The 21,120-nt window shown below is 36.4% G+C and overlaps 1 protein-coding gene across 1 annotated transcript in view; it reads right to left on the reverse strand.

The window, feature by feature from the left end:
• PXDN (peroxidasin) overlaps nucleotides 1-21,120 on the reverse strand; it is a gene marked incomplete at both ends in the record, with an annotated part of 84,915 nt that overhangs the window by 27,063 nt on the left and 36,732 nt on the right. Inside the window, 11 exons of the mRNA XM_084262067.1 lie at nucleotides 796-952; nucleotides 1,840-1,952; nucleotides 2,980-3,138; nucleotides 4,308-4,424; nucleotides 5,718-5,990; nucleotides 6,915-7,084; nucleotides 9,291-9,408; nucleotides 10,730-10,899; nucleotides 12,756-12,827; nucleotides 13,418-13,489; nucleotides 20,491-20,562. Coding sequence (XP_084118193.1) covers nucleotides 796-952; nucleotides 1,840-1,952; nucleotides 2,980-3,138; nucleotides 4,308-4,424; nucleotides 5,718-5,990; nucleotides 6,915-7,084; nucleotides 9,291-9,408; nucleotides 10,730-10,899; nucleotides 12,756-12,827; nucleotides 13,418-13,489; nucleotides 20,491-20,562 — 1,493 coding nt within the window. The remainder of the gene's footprint in view (nucleotides 1-795; nucleotides 953-1,839; nucleotides 1,953-2,979; nucleotides 3,139-4,307; nucleotides 4,425-5,717; nucleotides 5,991-6,914; nucleotides 7,085-9,290; nucleotides 9,409-10,729; nucleotides 10,900-12,755; nucleotides 12,828-13,417; nucleotides 13,490-20,490; nucleotides 20,563-21,120) is intronic.

Raw genomic sequence — 21,120 nt, forward strand, 5'->3', positions numbered from 1 at the left:
ATGAGACAGAACAATGGGAAACAATATCCAGTGTGCTAAAAAAATGACTGCTCAATACTCATTTTTCAATGATACAAAAATATTGGGGTATATTTTCCACCGAGAAAACAAAAGATCACTGTTTCCTTAATATTTTTCATCAAAATGAGTCTGAAAAATCAGCAATTTTACCCAATAAGTCAGAAAAGCATTAGAATCAATCTGTGAAATGATTTCCTTAGCCTCTTTGATTGCTTTATTACCAGTTATTACTTATTAATAAATTACAACTATTATTTGTCATTATTACTTTTAAATAATTAGAATAAGCACAAACATTCTCCTTTATTTTATTTCTTCTGTAGCTTCTTAAGAACATTACAATTTTCCTTAATTCTTTTACAATGGTTGCAGCCTAATTTTAAACCAAGCACTACAAGTGCTTCGTTAAAGATGCCACTGGACTTCTTGTGAAGTTATGCCTAAAGATGAGGCTGTGCATTCAGCTAGTAAATTCTAACAGGTCTAAATAGCATCTCAAGAGGAAAGCAGTATGACTAACTGGGGCCCAAAGCATTGTTTGTTTTGAAGTTTAACTCCTAGAGACATTTTGGCTGACACATTCCCCCTCTTACTCACATCTGCACAAAGAGGTGCCTGAATTAAATGAAGGTAGGAAAAAAAGGGGAGGATTAAGGAAGAAAAATAAAAAGATCAGTAAGAAATAACATTTTATTAGCTTCTTTGCATCCTACAAATTAAGCAATTAGAATAAAACTAATAATCTGGCTCATATCTCTGATTCATACACCTTACCGTTAACACTAAGCACCATACTAACAGAGGAGTATCCTATGGTATTCCGGGCAACACATTCATATCGACCTTCATCAGCTGTGCCAACATCACGAATGGTAAGAAATCCCTCGGGACTAACATGAAATTTTCCACTCTCAGTTACCTGTACTCCATCCTGCAGCAAAGCACAAAATTTGTTATTCTAAACTCTTGTTTTTAAACCTTATTTTTTGTCTTCTTTTTCAATTTTATTTTTGCATTTTACTTTATCTTTCTATTTCCTATGCCAAGATAACAGCCAAATGATGCTGATTGTAGGACTTGCATGTACAGTGTATTTCTTTACTTTATAAAGTATTCATTATTATAAATCAAAGTATTTTAATACTTTTAGGTTCTCACCACAGAAAACCAAGACAGCACTTCTTGAGAACATATCTATTTGATTTTACTCAAAATTAACAAACCAAAAAAGATCTCAAGAGATTTATATGTATCACTTCTTCATGTGTTATGCATGTAGAAGCTATTTAAGGTACATTAAAGTACATTTTCTAATGTTCATTAATTAAAGAGAAGAAAATAATCAGGAAGAGCAATATTAGTAAACAATTAATTCAGTGGTAACTCTACTAATAACTCTAATATTTTTAAGAAATGGAAATCAAAGCCACAGAGAGGATACCGAAACTCCAATCCAACAGTGTTAAAGGGGTCAGCAATACAGGGGTTTTCTTACTGTTTTATACCTATAATATCATAGCAAATGTGACTATTAGTAGGATATTTTCACAGAATTGTCACGTAAATATATAGGCATTTGAAAGCCTACATTATGAATTTTAGCTGGTCTGTATCGTGATTTGCATAACCATAAATATGTATGTTTATATATATAATTCAGGATTGGTTCTTATATAAATGTTCTATATTGAAGATTTGCTGATCAAACTTCAGGTAACATTTACAGACACAAGAGAAAGCAAGGATTTGACAATGTGCAATTAAAAAGTGATAAAAAGACCATCGCCTTTCTGCAACAACAAAACCAATTCCCAGCACCTTATTCCATGTAATCACTGGCTCCGGCTCTCCTTGAGCACTACATGGAATTTGAACATTTGTGCCAACCTCCACCGTCATGTCACTGGGAACGCTGGCGAATACAGGAGTCACTAAAAAAAACAAATGATACAATGGCAAATGACACATTTTGCACAAACTTGTACAAAAGATGATCTAAAAGGAGGTCATCATGGGGTTTTTTTTCAGTTACCCAATATTTCTTAATCTATAACAATATTCTACCTGCAAACTTTTAGTTGCTTATAGGTTTGTCTTAGAGATAAAATTACTTTTTCCTGATGTCTGCTTTAGACTGATTTTTAAGTGCCCTACTTCTAACAGAACAGGCCAAAGCAGAGTTGCCAAAAACACCAAAGTTCCAATAATTAAAAGCTCTGAAAAAAATTTTAGCTATTCAGCTAAACCTGAACAATGACATCAGAATGGAGATTCCATTAACTCTGCCAATTTTTAAAACTTAATTTTTTTAATAGCAACAATAGAGATTTCTTAGATGATAAAAGCAAAACTTTCCACAACTCATTCAACTGAGATTCCCCCAGACAAACTTGCTGAGGTGCTAAGCCCTCACAGCTCTTACCCCCTGACATCAATAAGCCTTAGGGCTTAAAATATCAAAACAACACTGTCACTTTTAAGGACATAGGGTACACAGTTACCTAAATTCAGTGTGAAAAAAATGAGTGCATTCCTTTACTGAATGTAAATCTTTCTTTAATCTTTCTTTAATTAATGGAAATCTTTTCTGACAAACATCTAAACACAGGAAGATATTTGAGCCCCTTTCACAAAAAATACTGTTTAAAATGAGGTCACTAACAATACATGCTTTGGATTAACATTTAATCTCCTTGAATTTAATTAAATACCAAAGTACTTAACTGAATGTTAAATATCAATATGATTCTAATTAATTCTAGAAGTAGCTTATTTTGAATTTAGTTTCAGAAATACATAAGAAAAATGGAGTGCTGTGGGTTTTTTTCTGTGTCTGCTTATTTATGTAAGGAATGACTTTTCATTGCATTCTGTTTCTGGACATCCAAACATTTAATTTAATAACACTATTTAGCTTTTGGCTTTATTTATTCCAGCAACTGTACATGGAGAAAATACCTCGAGGCTGTACGGTCAGGTATACAACAATTCGTTGAGATCCAATGATGTTGACAGCTTGGCATTCATACTGTCCCTGGTCATGCAGAGCAACCCTGGAAATCCTTAGAGTTCCAGAGGATAGAACTAAGTGTCTTCTGTCAACAGACAATTGCCCTCCTGAAACACAGAGAAACGGCATTTCCCATTAATAGCAGTGCACAACAAAGTCCCTTTTTAGAAAAAAAAAAAGGAAAATCCACAGGATTGTAAATAGGATAAAACAATGGGGAAATTGGAGTCCTGAAAAAGTTTGAAACTTACTTCCCAGATGATAACAGCAAACTAAAAGAAAGTACATATGCAGATAATCATAATCCTGATCTCCTCTCTGTTCATAGTAGAAATAAACATTTTCATTTAAGGAACATGATAAAGCATCTGAATTAGAAGGCATCATAAGAACATCCCCAACAGGTATTACTGTTCATTTCATATTGCTATGTGCATAAGGCACAATTCATCGCATCTGCCTAGGCCAGCTTGAGAATCCACAGAAAAATACACATAGCCCTGAAGAATGGAATATAATATAAATGAAATAAAAGGCACATCAGTGTTTGTACACTATTCTTCCTTTCTGGACATTTCATTTGATTGGAGCAATCTTGGTAAAGGGGGAAACAGAGACATTATCAGCATCAAAATGATAAAGAATTTGTTAAAAATCTGCTTTATCTACAATAACATCTAATTTACTATGAGTTGATTTGTCTACTAGAGCTATTTCATTTGATTCAACTGGAATATTTACACACTGATAGAACAGCCATTATGCTATTTCTTCCTGTTGGATTTGGCTTAATGCCTTTACAGTCACAACCTGAGCAAAGAGTCACCAGAGTGAACCCCAGTGTTCCTGACAATGCTCATTATGTGACAGAAATGGAGTTACAGCGATGCCAGCTACACATTGGGCTGTTCTGATTTCTGAAGAGACCACATTCCACCTAATTTCAGATCTCTGGTTAATGGCAGTCATTTCCATTTCTTCTGCAATAAACTGGAAGTGATAGGCATTGCCACTCATATTTTCTTATTATCTCACATTTATTATTAGGAATGTATTACGAGGACATATTTCAGTGACTCTTTTCCTGAATAATTGGCAGTTAGCTTCTGTGAGGTACCTTGCCTTTTCTGGCTAAAGCAGGAAGAGATAAGCCCTGTTTCCTTCTGAGGTTGAAGCATCTAAACAAATATATGCAATTCCTTTCAATGCATGAGTGATTCCAAAATGACAGAGAAACAATTGTAGTAGTTTAAAAGTAAAATTGGAACAAGCTTACCTCCTTTAGTCCAGGCGATAACAGGCTGGGGATAGCCTTGAGCTTCACAGGGGAAGTCAACGGTTTGTCCCTCAATCACTGTTTTGTCCTGAGGAGTGACAGTAAACTGAGGTAGAGCTAGAGAAGAGAAAACAAACTGGTTGGGAAAAAAATAAAAAACCAAAACACTACTGAAAAATGCCTGACTGTCTGAAATTACGTACAGTTTCCTGTGTATTGGTGGGAGAAGAGATGCTAATGAAACTCTTTTGTATTGTGACTGCTCTAGGGCAGACACTTATGCCAGAGGAACATCTTCCTCACACCTGGTCCTAGTGTCAGTGAATAATTCTGAGTGGCATAGTAAGACTTGTAGCATCAAATATGAAGTGTTCCCTGGATTAAAAACCACTTCTCTTTCTCTCAAATAAATTGTGAAGAAAATGCAATGTAGTGAAGACTATCCTGAGCCACCTGTTTTCTTCTTTACACAAAAGGAAAACAGCGAGTGGACAGCTGGCGAGCTTCTGCCTCAACACCATGGCATTGTCAGTGTTAAAAGGAATTTGCCCAGCTCTCAAAACACTATCATTGCCTGATGAATCATAAATAAACAAAACACACAGACATGTCATGGTGTATAGCTTTAAAAACTGAACTCAATAACAAAAATTATTTTCAACCTGAGCTATTTGCCAACAAAGAGATCTTAGTATTAAGACAGAAGAAAACTTAAAAGTTACTCAAAATGTTTTTCAAATAAAAGTTTCAGCATTACAACATTTGCAAAAAGTATTCTCCATCTGTATGGGAAGCTTTTTGACATCATGCTTTCAAAATACTTTATATTCTTACTATTGACATACTAATCAACACTATTGTGATCACAGTAAGTTAAGAGTACTTTGACTTTTGTTTTACAGAAAAGCTAAGCTAACGCCTCAGCTGGCAATGATATTTTCCACAAAACTCAGGAGAAAATGTACTCACACTCATTATAGTATTTACAAAAGAAAGGCAACACAGTTCTCACTTGAAACTCCATCTCTAGTACTCCAGACACAAATTCTAATTTCTTGGATTTCTGCCTGTTACAGAAAGCATTTAGTCCCCCCTAAGCTGGATGCTATGTTTATTCCCACAGGCAAACAAGATGTGCAATATGAAATGCACATTTCAAAACACCAGTTATTAACTTCTGAGAATTATCAATGAAATCTATTTTTCAGAGAATTAGTAAATACTATATTACTTTGAAATGCATAGGAACATTCCAATGGACTGCACTAGCCCAGTGTAATTAGAAAAAACTCCTATGGTTTTAGTTTAGCTCTGACAATTCAGGAAAAAAGACAAAACCATACAATTTAAAGCAATAAACTCTTCTAAATATGTTTTACAGCTTTTTTCTCCTAGTTTAATGTTACTCACCTTGGACTATAATGTATGCAGTCGCATGGATATTATCTATGCTGTTAGTTGCAAAACAGGTATACTCGCCACTGTCCTCCTGCTTCACATTCTGTATGTAGAGTCCTCCTGATGGAGTTATTGTGATGCGAGGGTCACTTGGTAAAGGGGTTCTGTCACCTTTGGTCCAGGTAATCCGTGGCTGAGGGTGCCCAGTTGCGCTACACTCTAAGGTAACACTCTCTCCAACTAGCACTTCAGTGTTTTGTGGGTGGATCACAAAACTTGGCCGGGCTGTGAGAGAAGAGTGATGCTTAATATGACTTTAGCTCACGTAGCACTAATTTAGATGAATATTGCAACAGTTTGGGGAAGCTAAGGGGTTTTAAGAGATCTGTTCCACCATACTTCTATTCATGATGTAAACTCTGCCTCCCTTTAAGCCTAATCTAGCTTCAGACATTTATAAATATCAATAGATAAAAAATACAAGCCCATATAATTGCACTGATATGTTTTTTTAACTCCCATCAAAACAATTTTCAAACATTTCCTTATCATTTGCTGATGCTTATAGTCTCTTCAGAGGCATAGGAACTGAGACATAGAAAACAAACTGTCTAAAAATCACTGTAAGTGCACACAAAGACAAACCCAAGTTACATTTTTGAAACTTTTCCCAGCTACATGCGTGTGTTGCCGTGACATTTTAAGTTTACCTGACACCTGAGTGTCAAAACAAATTTTCTCACAGCAAAGTTTGGAATTTAAACACATTACGGTGCTGGACAGGAATTTAGTGCCTGCAAACATGAAGTCCTGGCTAGACAGAGATTCAGGCTGTACAGGGTGTGCCAGAGCTTTCCTGAGCGGCCTGTTTGGAAGCTTGTGGTTCTTCAGGTATCCAAGGGGAACATTAGTGCACTGAGCATTGTTGCAATGCAACAGCCTCTTTTCCTACCCTTTCTACAAGAGCCTACACAACTGTCATCAGAATTGCCTACTGTGATAAATATGTTGATTTATTGGGTAATCTGCATTTTCACTCTAGGCATATTATAACTTTATGATGTAGTTCTTAAGATGCCCAAGCACAAGAAATCTACATGTCAAGAACATATGAAAGCCAAAGGCTCTTTTTTTCTTCTTCTTTTAATCAATCTTATTATCAAAACAATTATCTGTCTGAATGCAAAATTCAGACTTGATATTCTTTACCTGGTGACTCAAAGTATCTAAGAGTAACTTCCTGAGTTTTCACTTCTCCAGCCACATTTTTTGCCATGCACTGGTAAATGCCCTGGTCTGTTTCTTGAGTATTCTGAATCATTAACGTGCCGTCATCTAGCAAGTTTAGACGGGAATCTTCTTTCATACTGAGCTCATTACTGTGAAGAAAAGAATCTTCTGGAGTTAAACCTTTAAATCACAAGCACAGAAAACTGTCAAATAATAAAACGCAAAGTATATTTGCCCAAAACAACTTTGGGGAAAAAAAAGTTTTACTATTTTAAGTAAAATAATAGACTTTTAGTTTTCTTCTAAAGAAAAGAAGAGGAAAACAGAAAAAAATGAACCAATTTTGTTTATGGAATTATTACATCTTCAAAATGAAATATGAAATTACTTCTAAGACTAAAAGCTTACTGGGAAAAAAGTTAACAGACTACACATACCTGGTCTCATTTTCCTTTAAGGCTGTTCTAACTGGCAAATCAATTTAAAATGTTTCCACTGAAAGTATATCAGGTAAGTTCAACACTCAAGCTACTTTTTACTAGGAGAGAGGTTAGTTGCTATAAAATCCTCTCTGTGCCAACTTCTATCTGGATTGCTTGAAGAGCACTAATGACCCTGATTATAATCTGTACTGGTTTGAAAGATAAATTAAGATTAGGTTTTCAGATTATGTCATGGATGTATTTCTGTGATATGAACTAAGAATGCCTAGGGGTTTTAATTAAAGAAACCGCTTCTCCCTCTATCCCTCACTATATGATGAACAAAGAACAGAGGACGGATGACATCTCACCCCCTATGTACAAAACCCAGCTGGACTGCTGATCTATTCAACATACCACTCAACAGGTCAATGGCTTTTGACTGAAATCTTGCCATATTCAACTACCTTGCAAAGAGCTTTGCTCTCATTCATGCAGCCAGGAAACAAGCCAGAGTCAATAATCCCACACCCCAAGCTCAAATTTCTTCTTAAAACTCTTTCATATGTGTATTCTGAATATGTTTTCTTTGTTTATTATAAAAAGTACATGAGCCAAAGAAAATTTTAATGAAATAATTATGCAATCCAAGTTCAAGGTGCTGTTCTTGACATACTCCATAAATGCTTTACCCATGCTGCACGTGGGGTTCTTACTGACATCAGCATAAAGCTACAGAACCAAGACTCTATATAGTTCCACTTTATCAGCAGATAACAAACTAAAATCACAGAATCACAGAATTGTAGGGGTTGGATAGGACCTTAAGACATCATCAGGTCCAACCTCCCTGCCAAAGCAGGTTCTCTTGCTAATACAAAATCGTTCACTTGCTAATACAAAATGTGAGGGGATTTATTTTCTATATCAGGTTTTCCATTTGCATAACAACACCATTAATGTGAAGTCTGAATTAATGAGTGATAAACCCACAATTCATGTGTCTCTTGTAAATTAACATCAGTTTAAGGGGAGCAACATGCTGCCACATGGCTGGTTCAGCTATGCTGCCCCAGCACTGCTGGGAGGAGCCAGGTTCTGGGCAGAGCTCGAGCAACTAATCTGCATCAGGCTGGTCCTTTGGCTGCTGAAAGATATATGTCCTTTATAGGCCATTCCCTCCATCTTCTAAGCAGTGAGGAGAAGCAATGGAGCAGGTTACACAGAGTGCCTGCGCCACTTCCACCCTTGGAGGCTTTTAAAACCTAACTGGATGAAGTAACCTGGTCAGATCCTGTTTTGAGCAGGAGGCCACACTGAGACACCTCCTGAGATCACCTCCAACCTGAATTATCCTACAATCTTGTGACATAAGCACTTGACTGCCTTCCATGTATTGATCTGCAAAGCCTGGAAATTGATATACCTCCTCTTTTCGGGGATGCAGCTACCTCTAAGGAGCTGGGTTCGAGGAAGACCCCCTCTGAAACCTCTTATTAGGCTGGAGTCCTTTAAGAAAGTAGCTTTGCTCTGCCTCAAAACTTAATGCAAACAGACCTGCAAAGAGTATGCAAACACTAGCTAAAACCTCAGATTGCATGTACAACAGGTCCATAGTGGATTGTCCAGTACGTCGCTGCAAAAGAGTTTACAGGTGTAAACAACTTTGCAGGTAAAACAGCACTTGAAAATCTTACCAACACTATAGTCATTAATTAATATGTTCTAAAGTTATCAGCTCTTAAGCATTTAAATTACTAATAAAACTGATCTGGGCCGTTATTACTTCATACACTTATTCTTACTAGAACATTTCTGCAGTATCTAATCCATATATTATTAGCAAGTAAGGTGTGTGGATATGCACCCAGAAATGTGTATGCACCCAGACAAGCATACACATCAAGTTTCTCTCTTCCTCTTTTAAACTTACTTGTTCCGAAGCCAGATAATTTCTGGTTTAGGATTGCCTTCAGCTCTGCAAGTGAAGTACACTGTATTCCCTGAGGTAACATCCACATCCTGAGGCTCTGATGTAATTCTTGGCCTCTCTGTAGCAACAATGAAGCATATAAGGAACCCTTACTTGTTTTAAAACTACTAAAGAATGGTAAATAAAAGAAATTCCATACACCTTGTAGAAACGTTTTTCATAAAACTTTTAACTTTAAGTATTCATATGCTTTATCAGGATTAAATGCACTTTTCCCCATGCAAAAGTGACTGTGGGCTTTCTGGCCTCCTCCATTGTTCCTTAGGACCTCTTTGCAGTCTGGAAATGTATTGTGTAAATTTGTATCAGGTTCTAAAGTAGCTGTTTTATTTATTTGAACAGCGACTCAATTTGCTCATGAAGGAAAAACTTTAAAGCAGCAAGCACAAGTGCCATTTAAAATAACTTCCTCTAGATAAGTATCAGTGCCTAGCCTGATTCCTACAGAATAATTTGTCCAGTGTGCTTCCTGCATTTTCCATATTCAGGCACCTTAAATGTGAAGAGAGCTGGTAGGATGCCATGTGAATTATACTTGCACCAAACTGCCTTTTCACTATCTCTTTCAAGAACCTTGTAAATGCTTATGGTCATAATTCTTATGATCAGAATCATATCCAACACATAACCAAAACGACAATTTTCTTGTTATCTTCCTCTCATCATGTGGCTGGGCAGGGAAATGCCCTTCACATGATGAGAAACCCGAGTTTTGGCTTCAGAACGGGAGAGGTGCCAGCCTGAGCTCCGGGATGCCCATGGGGCACAGCCTGTGCACTCATAGGCTGAAGGAATACAGATGAACAAAAAGATTATCATCAAAGTGCTTATCCATTAATCAGCCAGTGACAGGACTTCAGTGCCTGTGCAGGGCCCTCCTTGTAAGAATAGCTGAGCAAGAAATGAATTCAGTGGCCCAACACCAATACCAATAATATCAATAAGATTTTTGACAATGAGGTCTGAAATCAGGAGCAAATCTGCATGGAGTCTTTCTTCCTATTCCCTTGTAAAAAAATGAAACAAAGGACACCAAATGATATTAACATAATACCAACAACCCCAGTTGACAATCCTTTTATGATTAAAACCAAAATATTAAAAGGAAAAAATAACTCTTTCTGGATATTCACATTTAGTCCCTCAATGGGAAATTTCAAACATGCCTATATTTGCTTCATTAAAGATAAGTCAAGGGACAAAAGCCATCAGTTTTGTCAGGAGCTGAGAAGGAACTCAGGAAATTTCTGGAAATAACCAATGTTGACCAGAAGTGCTCAGTGTTATTGAAGAGAACAGAACAAATTTTAACTAAAACAAACAAAAAGCCTAGGTACATTTAACATGCTAAAGAGGCCAGCAGGAAGTTGCAAACCCACCACAGTTAAGTTCTTCTGGTGTTATTGTGGCCACTGATCTTCCTTGGATCCTTCGTGGATACTCACACGTAGCTGCTGCTTGAGCATTACCCGACTCTGCGTAGGTCTTCAACAGCTCTGCCAGCCACAGGATTTCACAGTCACAGTGAAGAGCGTTCGAATCCAAACGCCTGCGCAAAAAAAAAGAAGCAGCCACAACATTTGTGAGAAAGTTTCGACCACTTTGCCAGAATCAAAACGGTTCTGCAATCCCAGCAGCAACTTTTTCTGTGGATCGGAACAAGGGGCAGACTGGAATACTGGTGACAGTCACATTCTGGCAGTCTTTATTACAAAACTGCACAGTATTTTTACTGTACAGGTTGGATGGTTTTCAACCTGTACAGGTTGGATGGTTTTCAACATAGCAAGTATCCAAACAACATTTCTTTTTTAACCACAGCGTTCAGTGAATAAATCAAGTTCTGTTTAGATGGTTTACAAACTTTGTTTAAATAAGAAACTTACTCCATACTCCATGCATTTTTTTCCTGTTTAATACTTATTACTGTAGTAACTTCACAGCTAACCTGACATTTTTACAACTTCCCATTTTGCTGATCAGGCAAATGAGACAAAGACCCACAGTTTCATTTAAGTGTTCAGCAGGTCAGTAACTTCATAAAACACCTGCCTAGTGCAGATAACGAGAATCCATAAATTTTGTTGACTTTTTTTCCAGTAGTGGAGGGCCCTCTTACTACATGGAGCACTGTACTTTCTGGTGGAGGGCCATGAAGGAAAGAAAAAAAACCATTAAATACAAGAAGCTATACCAGTATATATATATGTGTGTGTATATACATGTGTATATATATTTTTTTTTTAACTTGGAAATAAAGCTGCATGGCAAGGCAATCTCATAAAGTTTGTTTATCTTCAGGGGTAGTAAATTTTTCAATGATTTTGTTAATAAATTTTTTAACTTCTTGTAAAAGTGCCCAGATATTTTTTATTCCCCGCTCTCCTATGAGAAATGGGCGGTACCAAGGAAGCTACTTATTTTTACAAGCTACTATACAAATGTCTCCCAGTATATCAGATGTTATTGGCAGAATTTAAATCCGGAACATGAAAGTCACAATGTAACCTTTGAGGATAAGCTGTTCCAGGTCAGAAGACACCAGGTCGGCCTAGCCCAGTGTCCCATTCCACTAATAGCTTATTAAAACTCCTCTTTACCTAGGCAGTATGTAAAGAAGCATCTCTTTCTGATTGCTTGAACTCCACAGGACTTTAAGGGAGGTACATTTGAAGCAGCTATTAGTGAAAGGTTCATTCACCACCAAAATTTACTTTATTCCTCTTTTCACACACAGTTAAAGGTGTGGATTCACACTCATCCTAAACCAGCAGGATGATCTTCCCACTGTTTCCCTTGCAGTCTCTTCTTCTAGATCCATGGAGATTCAAAATGAGGCATAGAAAACTCCCTGAAAGTCATCTTACTATGGCACTTATCAAGATCCAGTTTTCAAATGCTATGTGCCAAGTGAATGGCACTTCAAGAACTGGCTTCTTGAGTGGTTCTTGAAAGTAGTACTTATATTCTTTCACCAGTGAGTACATTTCTATATGCTTTAATCATCAGATAAGGAATGAAAATACCAAAATAATCAAATATTGATAGATCATCCAGTGAGACGTAGAGGTGAGTGGAATAAACAGACAAACACAAAACACCCAAAACAAAAAGAGTTGTGCATGTTATTTGGCCTACAAAACAAGACCTTATGACCACAAATGATTCCAAGACAGGAAGCAAACAAAAAGATTTAGTTAGTCAATGGAGACAGTAAGATGTGAAGCAATCATCTCAGTCTGTGCATGTACACAAACAGAGTATGGCTTAGGTAAAATGATTTAATATTTAAAACAATGACACAATGAAAGCCATTTTCAAGGAAGATAAATATTGCAAGATGAAGTACAGTATTACTACATTATTTAAACTTTCTTCAGTTCAATAATAATTCAGTTTACTTACAGTCTCTTCATAGATTGTAAGTGACTAAATGTTCCAGGAATCAAATGAGATATTCTGTTGTTATGCAAAAACCTGTTAAAATAACACAGAAATATGCATGTAAAAATTCAGATTTTGACACTTACTCATTACATGTACATTCTTCTGAACAACCTTTAAGAGAAAGTAATTTTGCCAAAAATAAATAAATTTAATCTTTTCCTGCTATTCACCGCCTGCTATTTTTCAGGTGGCCTCCAAGGTGTATTTGAAGTATGAGGAAAAAGAAGCCACTGAAAGACAAAGTAACCAAAAAGAAGGGAGCTTACAAGCATTCAAATGAGAAACTAAAAACAAATAAACAAACAGAAGACATAATATAAATCTCCTATTTTTTCATTCATAATATTTATTTGAGGCCAAACAATCACAGCTCTTTGGGAAAGAGTTTTGCAACAGAAATATATACCAGAGGCATTGTTCACTTCTGCACATCTATAAGGTCAGCCCAACTAAGGTGTTCTTGGCAAAGACTACATAGCAGTTCCAATACAAAATTCAGATTCAAAATAATCTATGGGAATGATAAAAAATACTGTTTTGTAGTTTCAAACATTTTATTTAATACAAACAAAGAAGCAAGCTGACTCTTCTGAATCTTACCCCAAGAAAAACAAACTTACAGCCTTTCAAGTTTTGGAAGATGGGTAAAGGATTCAGGTTCCAACGTTTCTATTTGATTAAAGTGCAGGTACCTGAAAATATGTTAAACAAAAAGAAAAAATACTGAAACAGTTTTCTTAATGAAGCTTAACTGTTCTAAAGCATTTGTTATTGTTTACACCCTGCTTAAACATCTAAATGGTGATAGTGATGTAGTGGCTCAACTTTTTTCTCTTATCATCTGAATCCTGTACTTGAATCTCAGAGATATCAGACATGGCTGCAGATCACAATACAGAGTGTGTATTTCTGTACATGTATGTGCAAAAAAAATTGTTTGAAAACAAGTACTTCAGAGATTGTAGAAATACTACTTTGAACCTTCTTTTCCCAAGTCAAATTTTCATTAGCAGGTGTACTTGAATAAATATATATGCAAAAAAGAAATTTATTACTTTTTACAACAGAACGTTACAGGTTGTTCAGAAAACACTTCAATTCCAGCAGAATAACATTTCTTAGTGGGCAACTTTTTTTCATTGCTATCACACTGAGTGAAAATTTAAAAAGATGTTGAGAAGTAACCTGGTCTATGAATCCTGATATTTAAAGTTATGAATGCTCTCAAAAGCCAAACAAATTAGTAACATAAAAACGAGCTTGATTGAATTGGTTTTAGACAAAGGGCTTCCCAGCAATTAGTGCACAATTAACCACCACAGATGCACTCTGATGCTCTGCTGATGTAAGCTATTAATATTACACAGCAACAAATATTACACGGCAGTTAATCCTGTAAAACTGAAAAAGCATAATGGAACAAGATAATTAACCAAATTCTTAATCAGTATCTGCTGTGAAAATGGACTGCAGAGGCGGGCTCATTCCAGTCTCCACTATATTGTGGAGTTACTCCATAACCTTACAGATGAGATATCAAGCAGCTGATAAGACTTGCACAAGGAACTGTGAAAATGATTTCTAGACTTTGCATCCTAATTATATCCAAATGTATGCAAATCTCCTAAAGTTTCTTACTTCACCTCTGACAAATTCAGGAACATCTGCAGGATGTGCATAAATAGAAATCACTGTAGGCTGGAGAATTAAAAAGCCCCCATTGCTTATAAACAAAGAGAAAGCCTCGGCACCCCCAAAACTCCTGAAAAATCATTTCTTTGGCATGAAAAGGAAAAAGGCACAGAAAGCCCTTGCACTGAAACATCATGTGCTCTACTCCCTGACCTAAGTCCTATGGTCACCATGGAGACAGGAAAGCGGGAAGAAGCAGCGATTATGGCAGAGTTGTTGCAGCGAGCCCTGGAAGGCGTGAGCAGCAGGGAAGCCAGGCACGTGTCTGGCAGTCTCCCAGACTCCCCGCCAGCAGCAGCACGGCCCGAGCGCGAGCCAGCAAGCGATGCCAGGGAGCAATGAATGGGGACCACAGAAAAAGCCAATAAATCAGCATGGATGTGATCAGGCACATCGGAGTGTCAGTTCTGCTTATTGCAAGTGCAATGCGTGGCCACAAATTGCAGTGAACACAGAGTATGATCCTGTTTGCATAAGGAAACAAGAAGCACTGTGCCTGCCAGTCTCCATCTCCTTTTTGAAAATACAGGCCAATTTCATCTAAATTAAAAAGACAGGCATCTCAAAAGCAGATCTTTCCTGCAAGGTTTGTTCAAATTGCCAGTGGAGAGAAGAGAGACTACAGTCAGGTCCAGCCCTGAGGAAGGAAAGGCAGGACAGGATGGCTGTGTGGTGGGAAGGAACAGCTCCCAAGGAGTCAGGGCTCTGCTCACCTTCCCAGCTCCAGCAGCATCTGAGAGAAGGCAAGGCAAGGTAGAGATTGCTGGAGTGAAAGAGGACAAAGGAAAACCAGACATAGCTATAGGGTTAGTTACTTCTTCTGAAGCAGCTTCAACTTTGGAAAAAATTACATATGGCACTTCTTGCTAACTTCCTTTTTAACTTTGTTAACTCTTCTTGCATTTTTATGATTCATAATTATCTTGTAAGTGTATCCCCTTATCTTCCCAATGAACTAGTAACTTGTACTTTTTTGGTAGTGACGAAGCAACGTTTGTATGTACAAATAATGTCTCTTACTAGAACAACAAATAAGGTTGGGGACAGTAGACACACTGAGGCACACAATCCCTTCTTCTGGTTCATGGATCAGAGGTGAGATTAACAAAGAGAGAAAAAGGGAGGACATCTCTCTCAAATGGTTTAAGTGTTGTGTGCATCTCTAAACTAAAAGCAACAGCTCATAACTGCTACTTAGTACTCAGGACTACTACAATTACACATGTAAATAATAGTTTATGTGCCTGAAAACTCTACTTGGTTTTCCCACCAAATTAATCAGTGTAATTAAAACAACACTTCTGTTATAAACATTGCCTTGTTCAGAGCCTCAAATCATCACAGATACAACTAGAATAATTCAGGCACTGAAACACATTGTAACAGTTAACTTCACCTCATCAGAAATCATGATACCTAAAGTAGCTCCAAAATTCAAATCATGAAATCCGACTACAAAATACCAATAACTGCTGGATATTACAAGTTATTTGGGTTTTGCAGGTCTTTAATTATGACCTCAAAAAATCCTGAGCAACTTGGTCAGGCAATTTATGAACAGGGCAAGTTGTTAAATAAGTGGACAAAGTAATTAGCAACAAAAGTATGTCCAAAAAGATAGGTGCAGAAACCCGATTCCACTGTAAATCTGCAGTAAAACCAATACAAAATCCTTGGATCTACGACCTACACTTTAATCAGATTTTATCACTAAAGTTTATCACTTACTTTCTTTTTTTGTATGAACCCCATTAACGCTTTTTTCCAAGATTTTTAATATTTTAATTAACATGAAAATTTTGGGGGCTGGAAATTAAAGGTAATGATATTCAGGAAATAATCTCACACTGATATGTCTTTACAGACACCTTTTATGTTCAGAATATAAAACGCTCTTTATAAAAGGAGTATGATGTAATGAATTTGATATTAAAAAGACTTTCATAATGGGAATTGAGAGCAAAAGCATGCAAGAGTGATTTTTAAAGACTCCTGTGCCTTCCTATTTAATTCTGAATTCATTATCAAAGATGAAGCAGAATGAAAAGTAATATTGAACGAAAGAAAAAAAAATGTCCAAACCAAACACACCTGCAGGAAAGTAAAGATTTGATCAAATAAACATGGCACAGATTTTATATTTATGGTTAATTTTGGAGGATAAGGATGTACAGTAAGTTCACTCCCAGTGGCATTTTTCACAGCACTAAATTTAGAAGTGTCTTCCAGAGATACAGATAGAGGATTAATTTTATGATATATGCCAATTTTTCATTGCTAATAGTATCTCCGCATCTTTGGGGAAGCGCTTAAAATTCATTAGTGAGCAAAAGCTGTGTTCTGAATATTTAAGTTATATGTTTGCCATTATGATTACTTGAAAGAGAATGAACAAGTAGGCTTAAACTTCAAGGAAAGAAATTTAAATTAGATGCTACAGCAGCTATATAAAATACTGCAAGAGGGTATGTGAGAAGATTATGGAATCCTCTCTTTAAAGAGTTTCAGAGTAAGGCTAGATAAGTATCTGTTTCCATCCATGGAGGTTAGTTGTCCCTAGCTCATCCTAAAAAAGAAATACTTCTCAAGAGCCCGTTTGGGTTTCTTTGTTATTAATTCTCCTTCATTAGTTCTTACATAGGTATTTTTAGCAACTATGAGACTTTTATCAGTCTCCACTGTGTTAAAAGTGCGTAACTGCTCACATGCATTTATGCAAAAAAACAGAATTTCTTTTAATAAAAAACTTTAAAAATTAATAGATACATTTCAAAACTACTGAAATATGAAGAGCGAAATAAAATTAATATAACAAGTTACATCATTATAGGTAAGATAACATTTTTATATATTAATTTCCCCCAAAATATGCACACTTGTTCATATGCACATACACAAACTACAGAATAACTCTAATAATGACTTGTAGAGAACAAATTTAGTATGCTAAATATGAAAGTAAAAGAAAATTCATCATTACTATTCCACTAAGATCAGGTAAACAGATTTAAATAATTCCATTAGTATTGGGGATCCCACTAGTTAAGCAGAGAGGATACCTTTTGTCCCCAATATATATAGGTCTTAAGGTGAGATCTCCAAAAAAAAAAAGTAGATGTTTTGAAGAAAAGCATCGTAAAAACAAACACATCCATCTGCATTTAGAGCTCAATCTTGGGATTGACATACAGCAAAACTGTGATCTCCCAAGCCTGGTATTTGTAGCATTTCAGGTGAGATTCAACTGTCAAAGCACAGGCATAAAGAGTCATACAGCGGTTGTGCAAGCATATAGAGGCAGCTTTCTCTGCCTGGCTGCCTCCCAGCTGCTGCTCCGAAAAAAATGCAGCTTTCCTGTTGGTTTGTGTCACATTTGCCAGACCCAAACATGTTCTGCAGATTCAATGGTGTCTAAACTGGTACTAAGCGGCTACTTTTAATTAGCTGACTTTCTCCTTTCGTGCCTTACCATGACTGAAGAGCTAGGTGACGAAATATGTATGGCTCAGTGAGTTCAAGCATCTGAAACTGCCAAGTTTTTTCAGGATTTACTCTAGCACAAGCAAGTTTCAAGATCTGATTCAAAGATTGTATTCCTTTGCCAGAAATTTCTGAAGAAAAGATATTTCTACTACATCAGCAGCTAAGAATTCTTCTGCAGAGGTTTAAGCAGGATCCTGCCAGCAGCAGCAAATACTGGGGTTTTTTTTCCTTCTCTTACACATGAAACAGGCCTCCTAAATCAATTGTATTTTAACTCCAAAAAAAAACCCAGTCCTAAAAAACACAACCCCCAAACCAGAAAAATGTTTACTCTTCTTATAACTTTTTGTTTGTTTGTTTTTATCTTTTAAAAAGCAACTATCAGTTTCATTCTGCTTCAGTGGAGTACAAGAAATTACTGTGAATCAAGTCTTCTGTGATGTGGACAGCATCTCCTTTTGAGAACTCTTCCAAGCATTGAGAAGAGCATTTGGCTGAGTCCACACGTCTGGTAGCAAAATGTGTTTGATAACTTGAGGCCATGGAAACCTCAAATGCAGAAACATTGTACTGAGCAGTCAAAACGGTCCCAAAATGAAGCCAGAGGACTTGGGAATTTGTTCACAATGATTGACTTCTGTCTTGTGAGCAGTCTTTCTCCAAAGATAATGTGATGAAACAGCCCCCATAAAGTTAGAACTTATTTTTATGCTAAAGACATATAAATGAAAAATCTCTCACAAACTCTCATAAACTACAAATCCTAATAAATACCAAATATTAGATTTTTTTCCAGACCTATGTTCCTGTTTTCCAATCTGAAGTGCCTTCTTTTTTAATATCTGCCTGTGAGAAAGGCTCTAAAAGAAGTGAGCTGCTGATGTGCTCCCAGCAGCCCACCAGACCAGCCGTGGGCACTGCTCACAGCAACTGATACCATGACACAAAGGCAGTCACTAAGCAGTGACGTGCCAGGCTCTGTTTCCATAATTCCAAGATAGGGATGAGACTCAATCCATATTTAAAACTTAATTTCATACAGAATTAACATTGATACTTCAAGTTAGGGCTGAAGCTGATACAGTGTGATACCACTGCAAGCAGAGAGGTTTAACAGCAACCTAGAGGAAAAGCACATTCAGGAAAGTACATTCAGAAGATCAACGGGAAACAGAGCAAAACAAAAAGGACAACTGTTGCCACTTGCAGCATATCAGGCTTGTGGCATGGGGAAGAATATTATTTTGGAAGCATTAGTAAATGGGCCTCAATATTTCCATTTCTACACAGAAAATAAGAATTGCTATTATCATGCATGTAAAGCCCTACCAGTTGCTGTCAAAATGCTGCAGTAATCATTTCTAGAGTAGGAGGAAGAGGAAGAGAAAGGCATTAAGGAAACAAATGACATGTTTATATACGTTTGATAATTATCACTTTTGTTTTCTATAGAATTTCTTCCTGCAAAAGGCCTTGGTTGCCCTCTGAAATGAGCTTGTATGATATTGTAGCTGACAGAAGTGTCATTTTATTTCAGATACACACTTTGTCAAACGTCCACTGAGCATTTATAGCAACAAAGAAACTGGTACATATCATAGGAAATTTGTAAAACACTGGTGTCAGGAGTTTCAAAATTTATGTTGGTCCTAGAAGAAAGATGCTCAGCTCTCAAAATTTATATGCTACAAAACTCATTGGTCTAGTACTGTTCTTTGGCAGTCAAACTGTGAAATGATTATGTGTTTATAACTCTTTCCATTTTTCTAAACACTACCACAATGAATGTATAGCTATGTTTTCTGATTATAAAACAAAACATACTTAAACTTCACAGAATCAATACAATCAGATTTCTCATGTTAATAACTAATTTTTTCATTCTTTTTCAATAGAAATCAATCTTCAGTCATTATGATGTATGACAGTGTATGGTTTGAATCATATTTATAGAAACATTACTGACACAACTAAATTACAAGCAATAAACTTTCTTACTTTTTAAACATGTCTATATGGCAATGATTAACACGTATCAATAATAGCAAGTTTTTAATTTTAAAATTTCTTCTTGTATTAAAATATAAAAAACTGAATTAAACTTCAAGAGACTAATTCAGCTTTAGTTATGCTGGCATAAAATGGAATAACTGCTACAGTTAAAGGAATTGCAATCTTGTAAAACCTACAGAAATGAAATCAGAGTCTCTCTATAAGAAATATGCATTTGTTTTTGACATTTTCCATGTTAATGCTTCTTCTTCATCAAAGCTATGTAACAATGTATAGGGACACTGGGAATGCAAATCACAAATAAAAGACAAACACAGAAATGAGGAACTTGACACAGAGATCAATTCTGTTTTTCCACATGCAAATGATTATGGGATTTTCTGCCTAACAACCCAGGGAGTGCAGACATGCAGAGCATGCAGGCAGGATGTACGGATCAAGGCGTGCACTTTTCCTCTGCGGGGGAACCATGGAGATGACAGCACAGAAGAGAAAAGGCACTTACAGTTGTTCTAGAGAGGCAAGTCCTTTAAATGCTTGCCTGTCAATTGACTGGATTTCATTCTTGTACAAATAGCTGAAACAAGAAATAATCAGTAATATTAGTACACAAACAAGAGCTACATGAAGGTGGAAAAGAAGAATTAAGTTGAACGTGAAGACAGTTTTTCAACTACATATTAGGAAAAAATTACAAAACAAAAACTAAACACATACACATAAAAATATTTTGTCATCAAGTTTTCATCCCAAATGTTTGCCAGGAAAGACAAAAGTCTGGGGCCATGTAGGTCCTGAGGCTGTCACCTGCATGGTTTGGGCTTCCCAGTGCTCACTGTTATTACTTACTGTTTCTTTGCCCCTCATTTTCTTGATGGGCTTGCCAAAAGTCAAAATAAATTCAACTTAATGGGACAGTGGGGGCGCCATTGGCCTCTTACTTTCTTTAAAATATCTCATCTGTCTACTGGTATAAATATTCAAATTATGATGGATGTAGTCTCTTTACTGGACTTAAGAGAACAAACAGTGAGAATTTCCGTAACTCTGTCTGTTACCATTTGAATATTTACAAAAAAAAATGCAAGTTAGAATATCGGTATCACATCCATAAAACATCATTGTATATTTGCTT

Source organism: Gallinula chloropus (assembly GCF_964237585.1).
Source record: "Gallinula chloropus genome assembly, chromosome: 3".
In the NCBI taxonomy this organism is placed as follows: Eukaryota; Metazoa; Chordata; class Aves; order Gruiformes; family Rallidae; genus Gallinula; species Gallinula chloropus.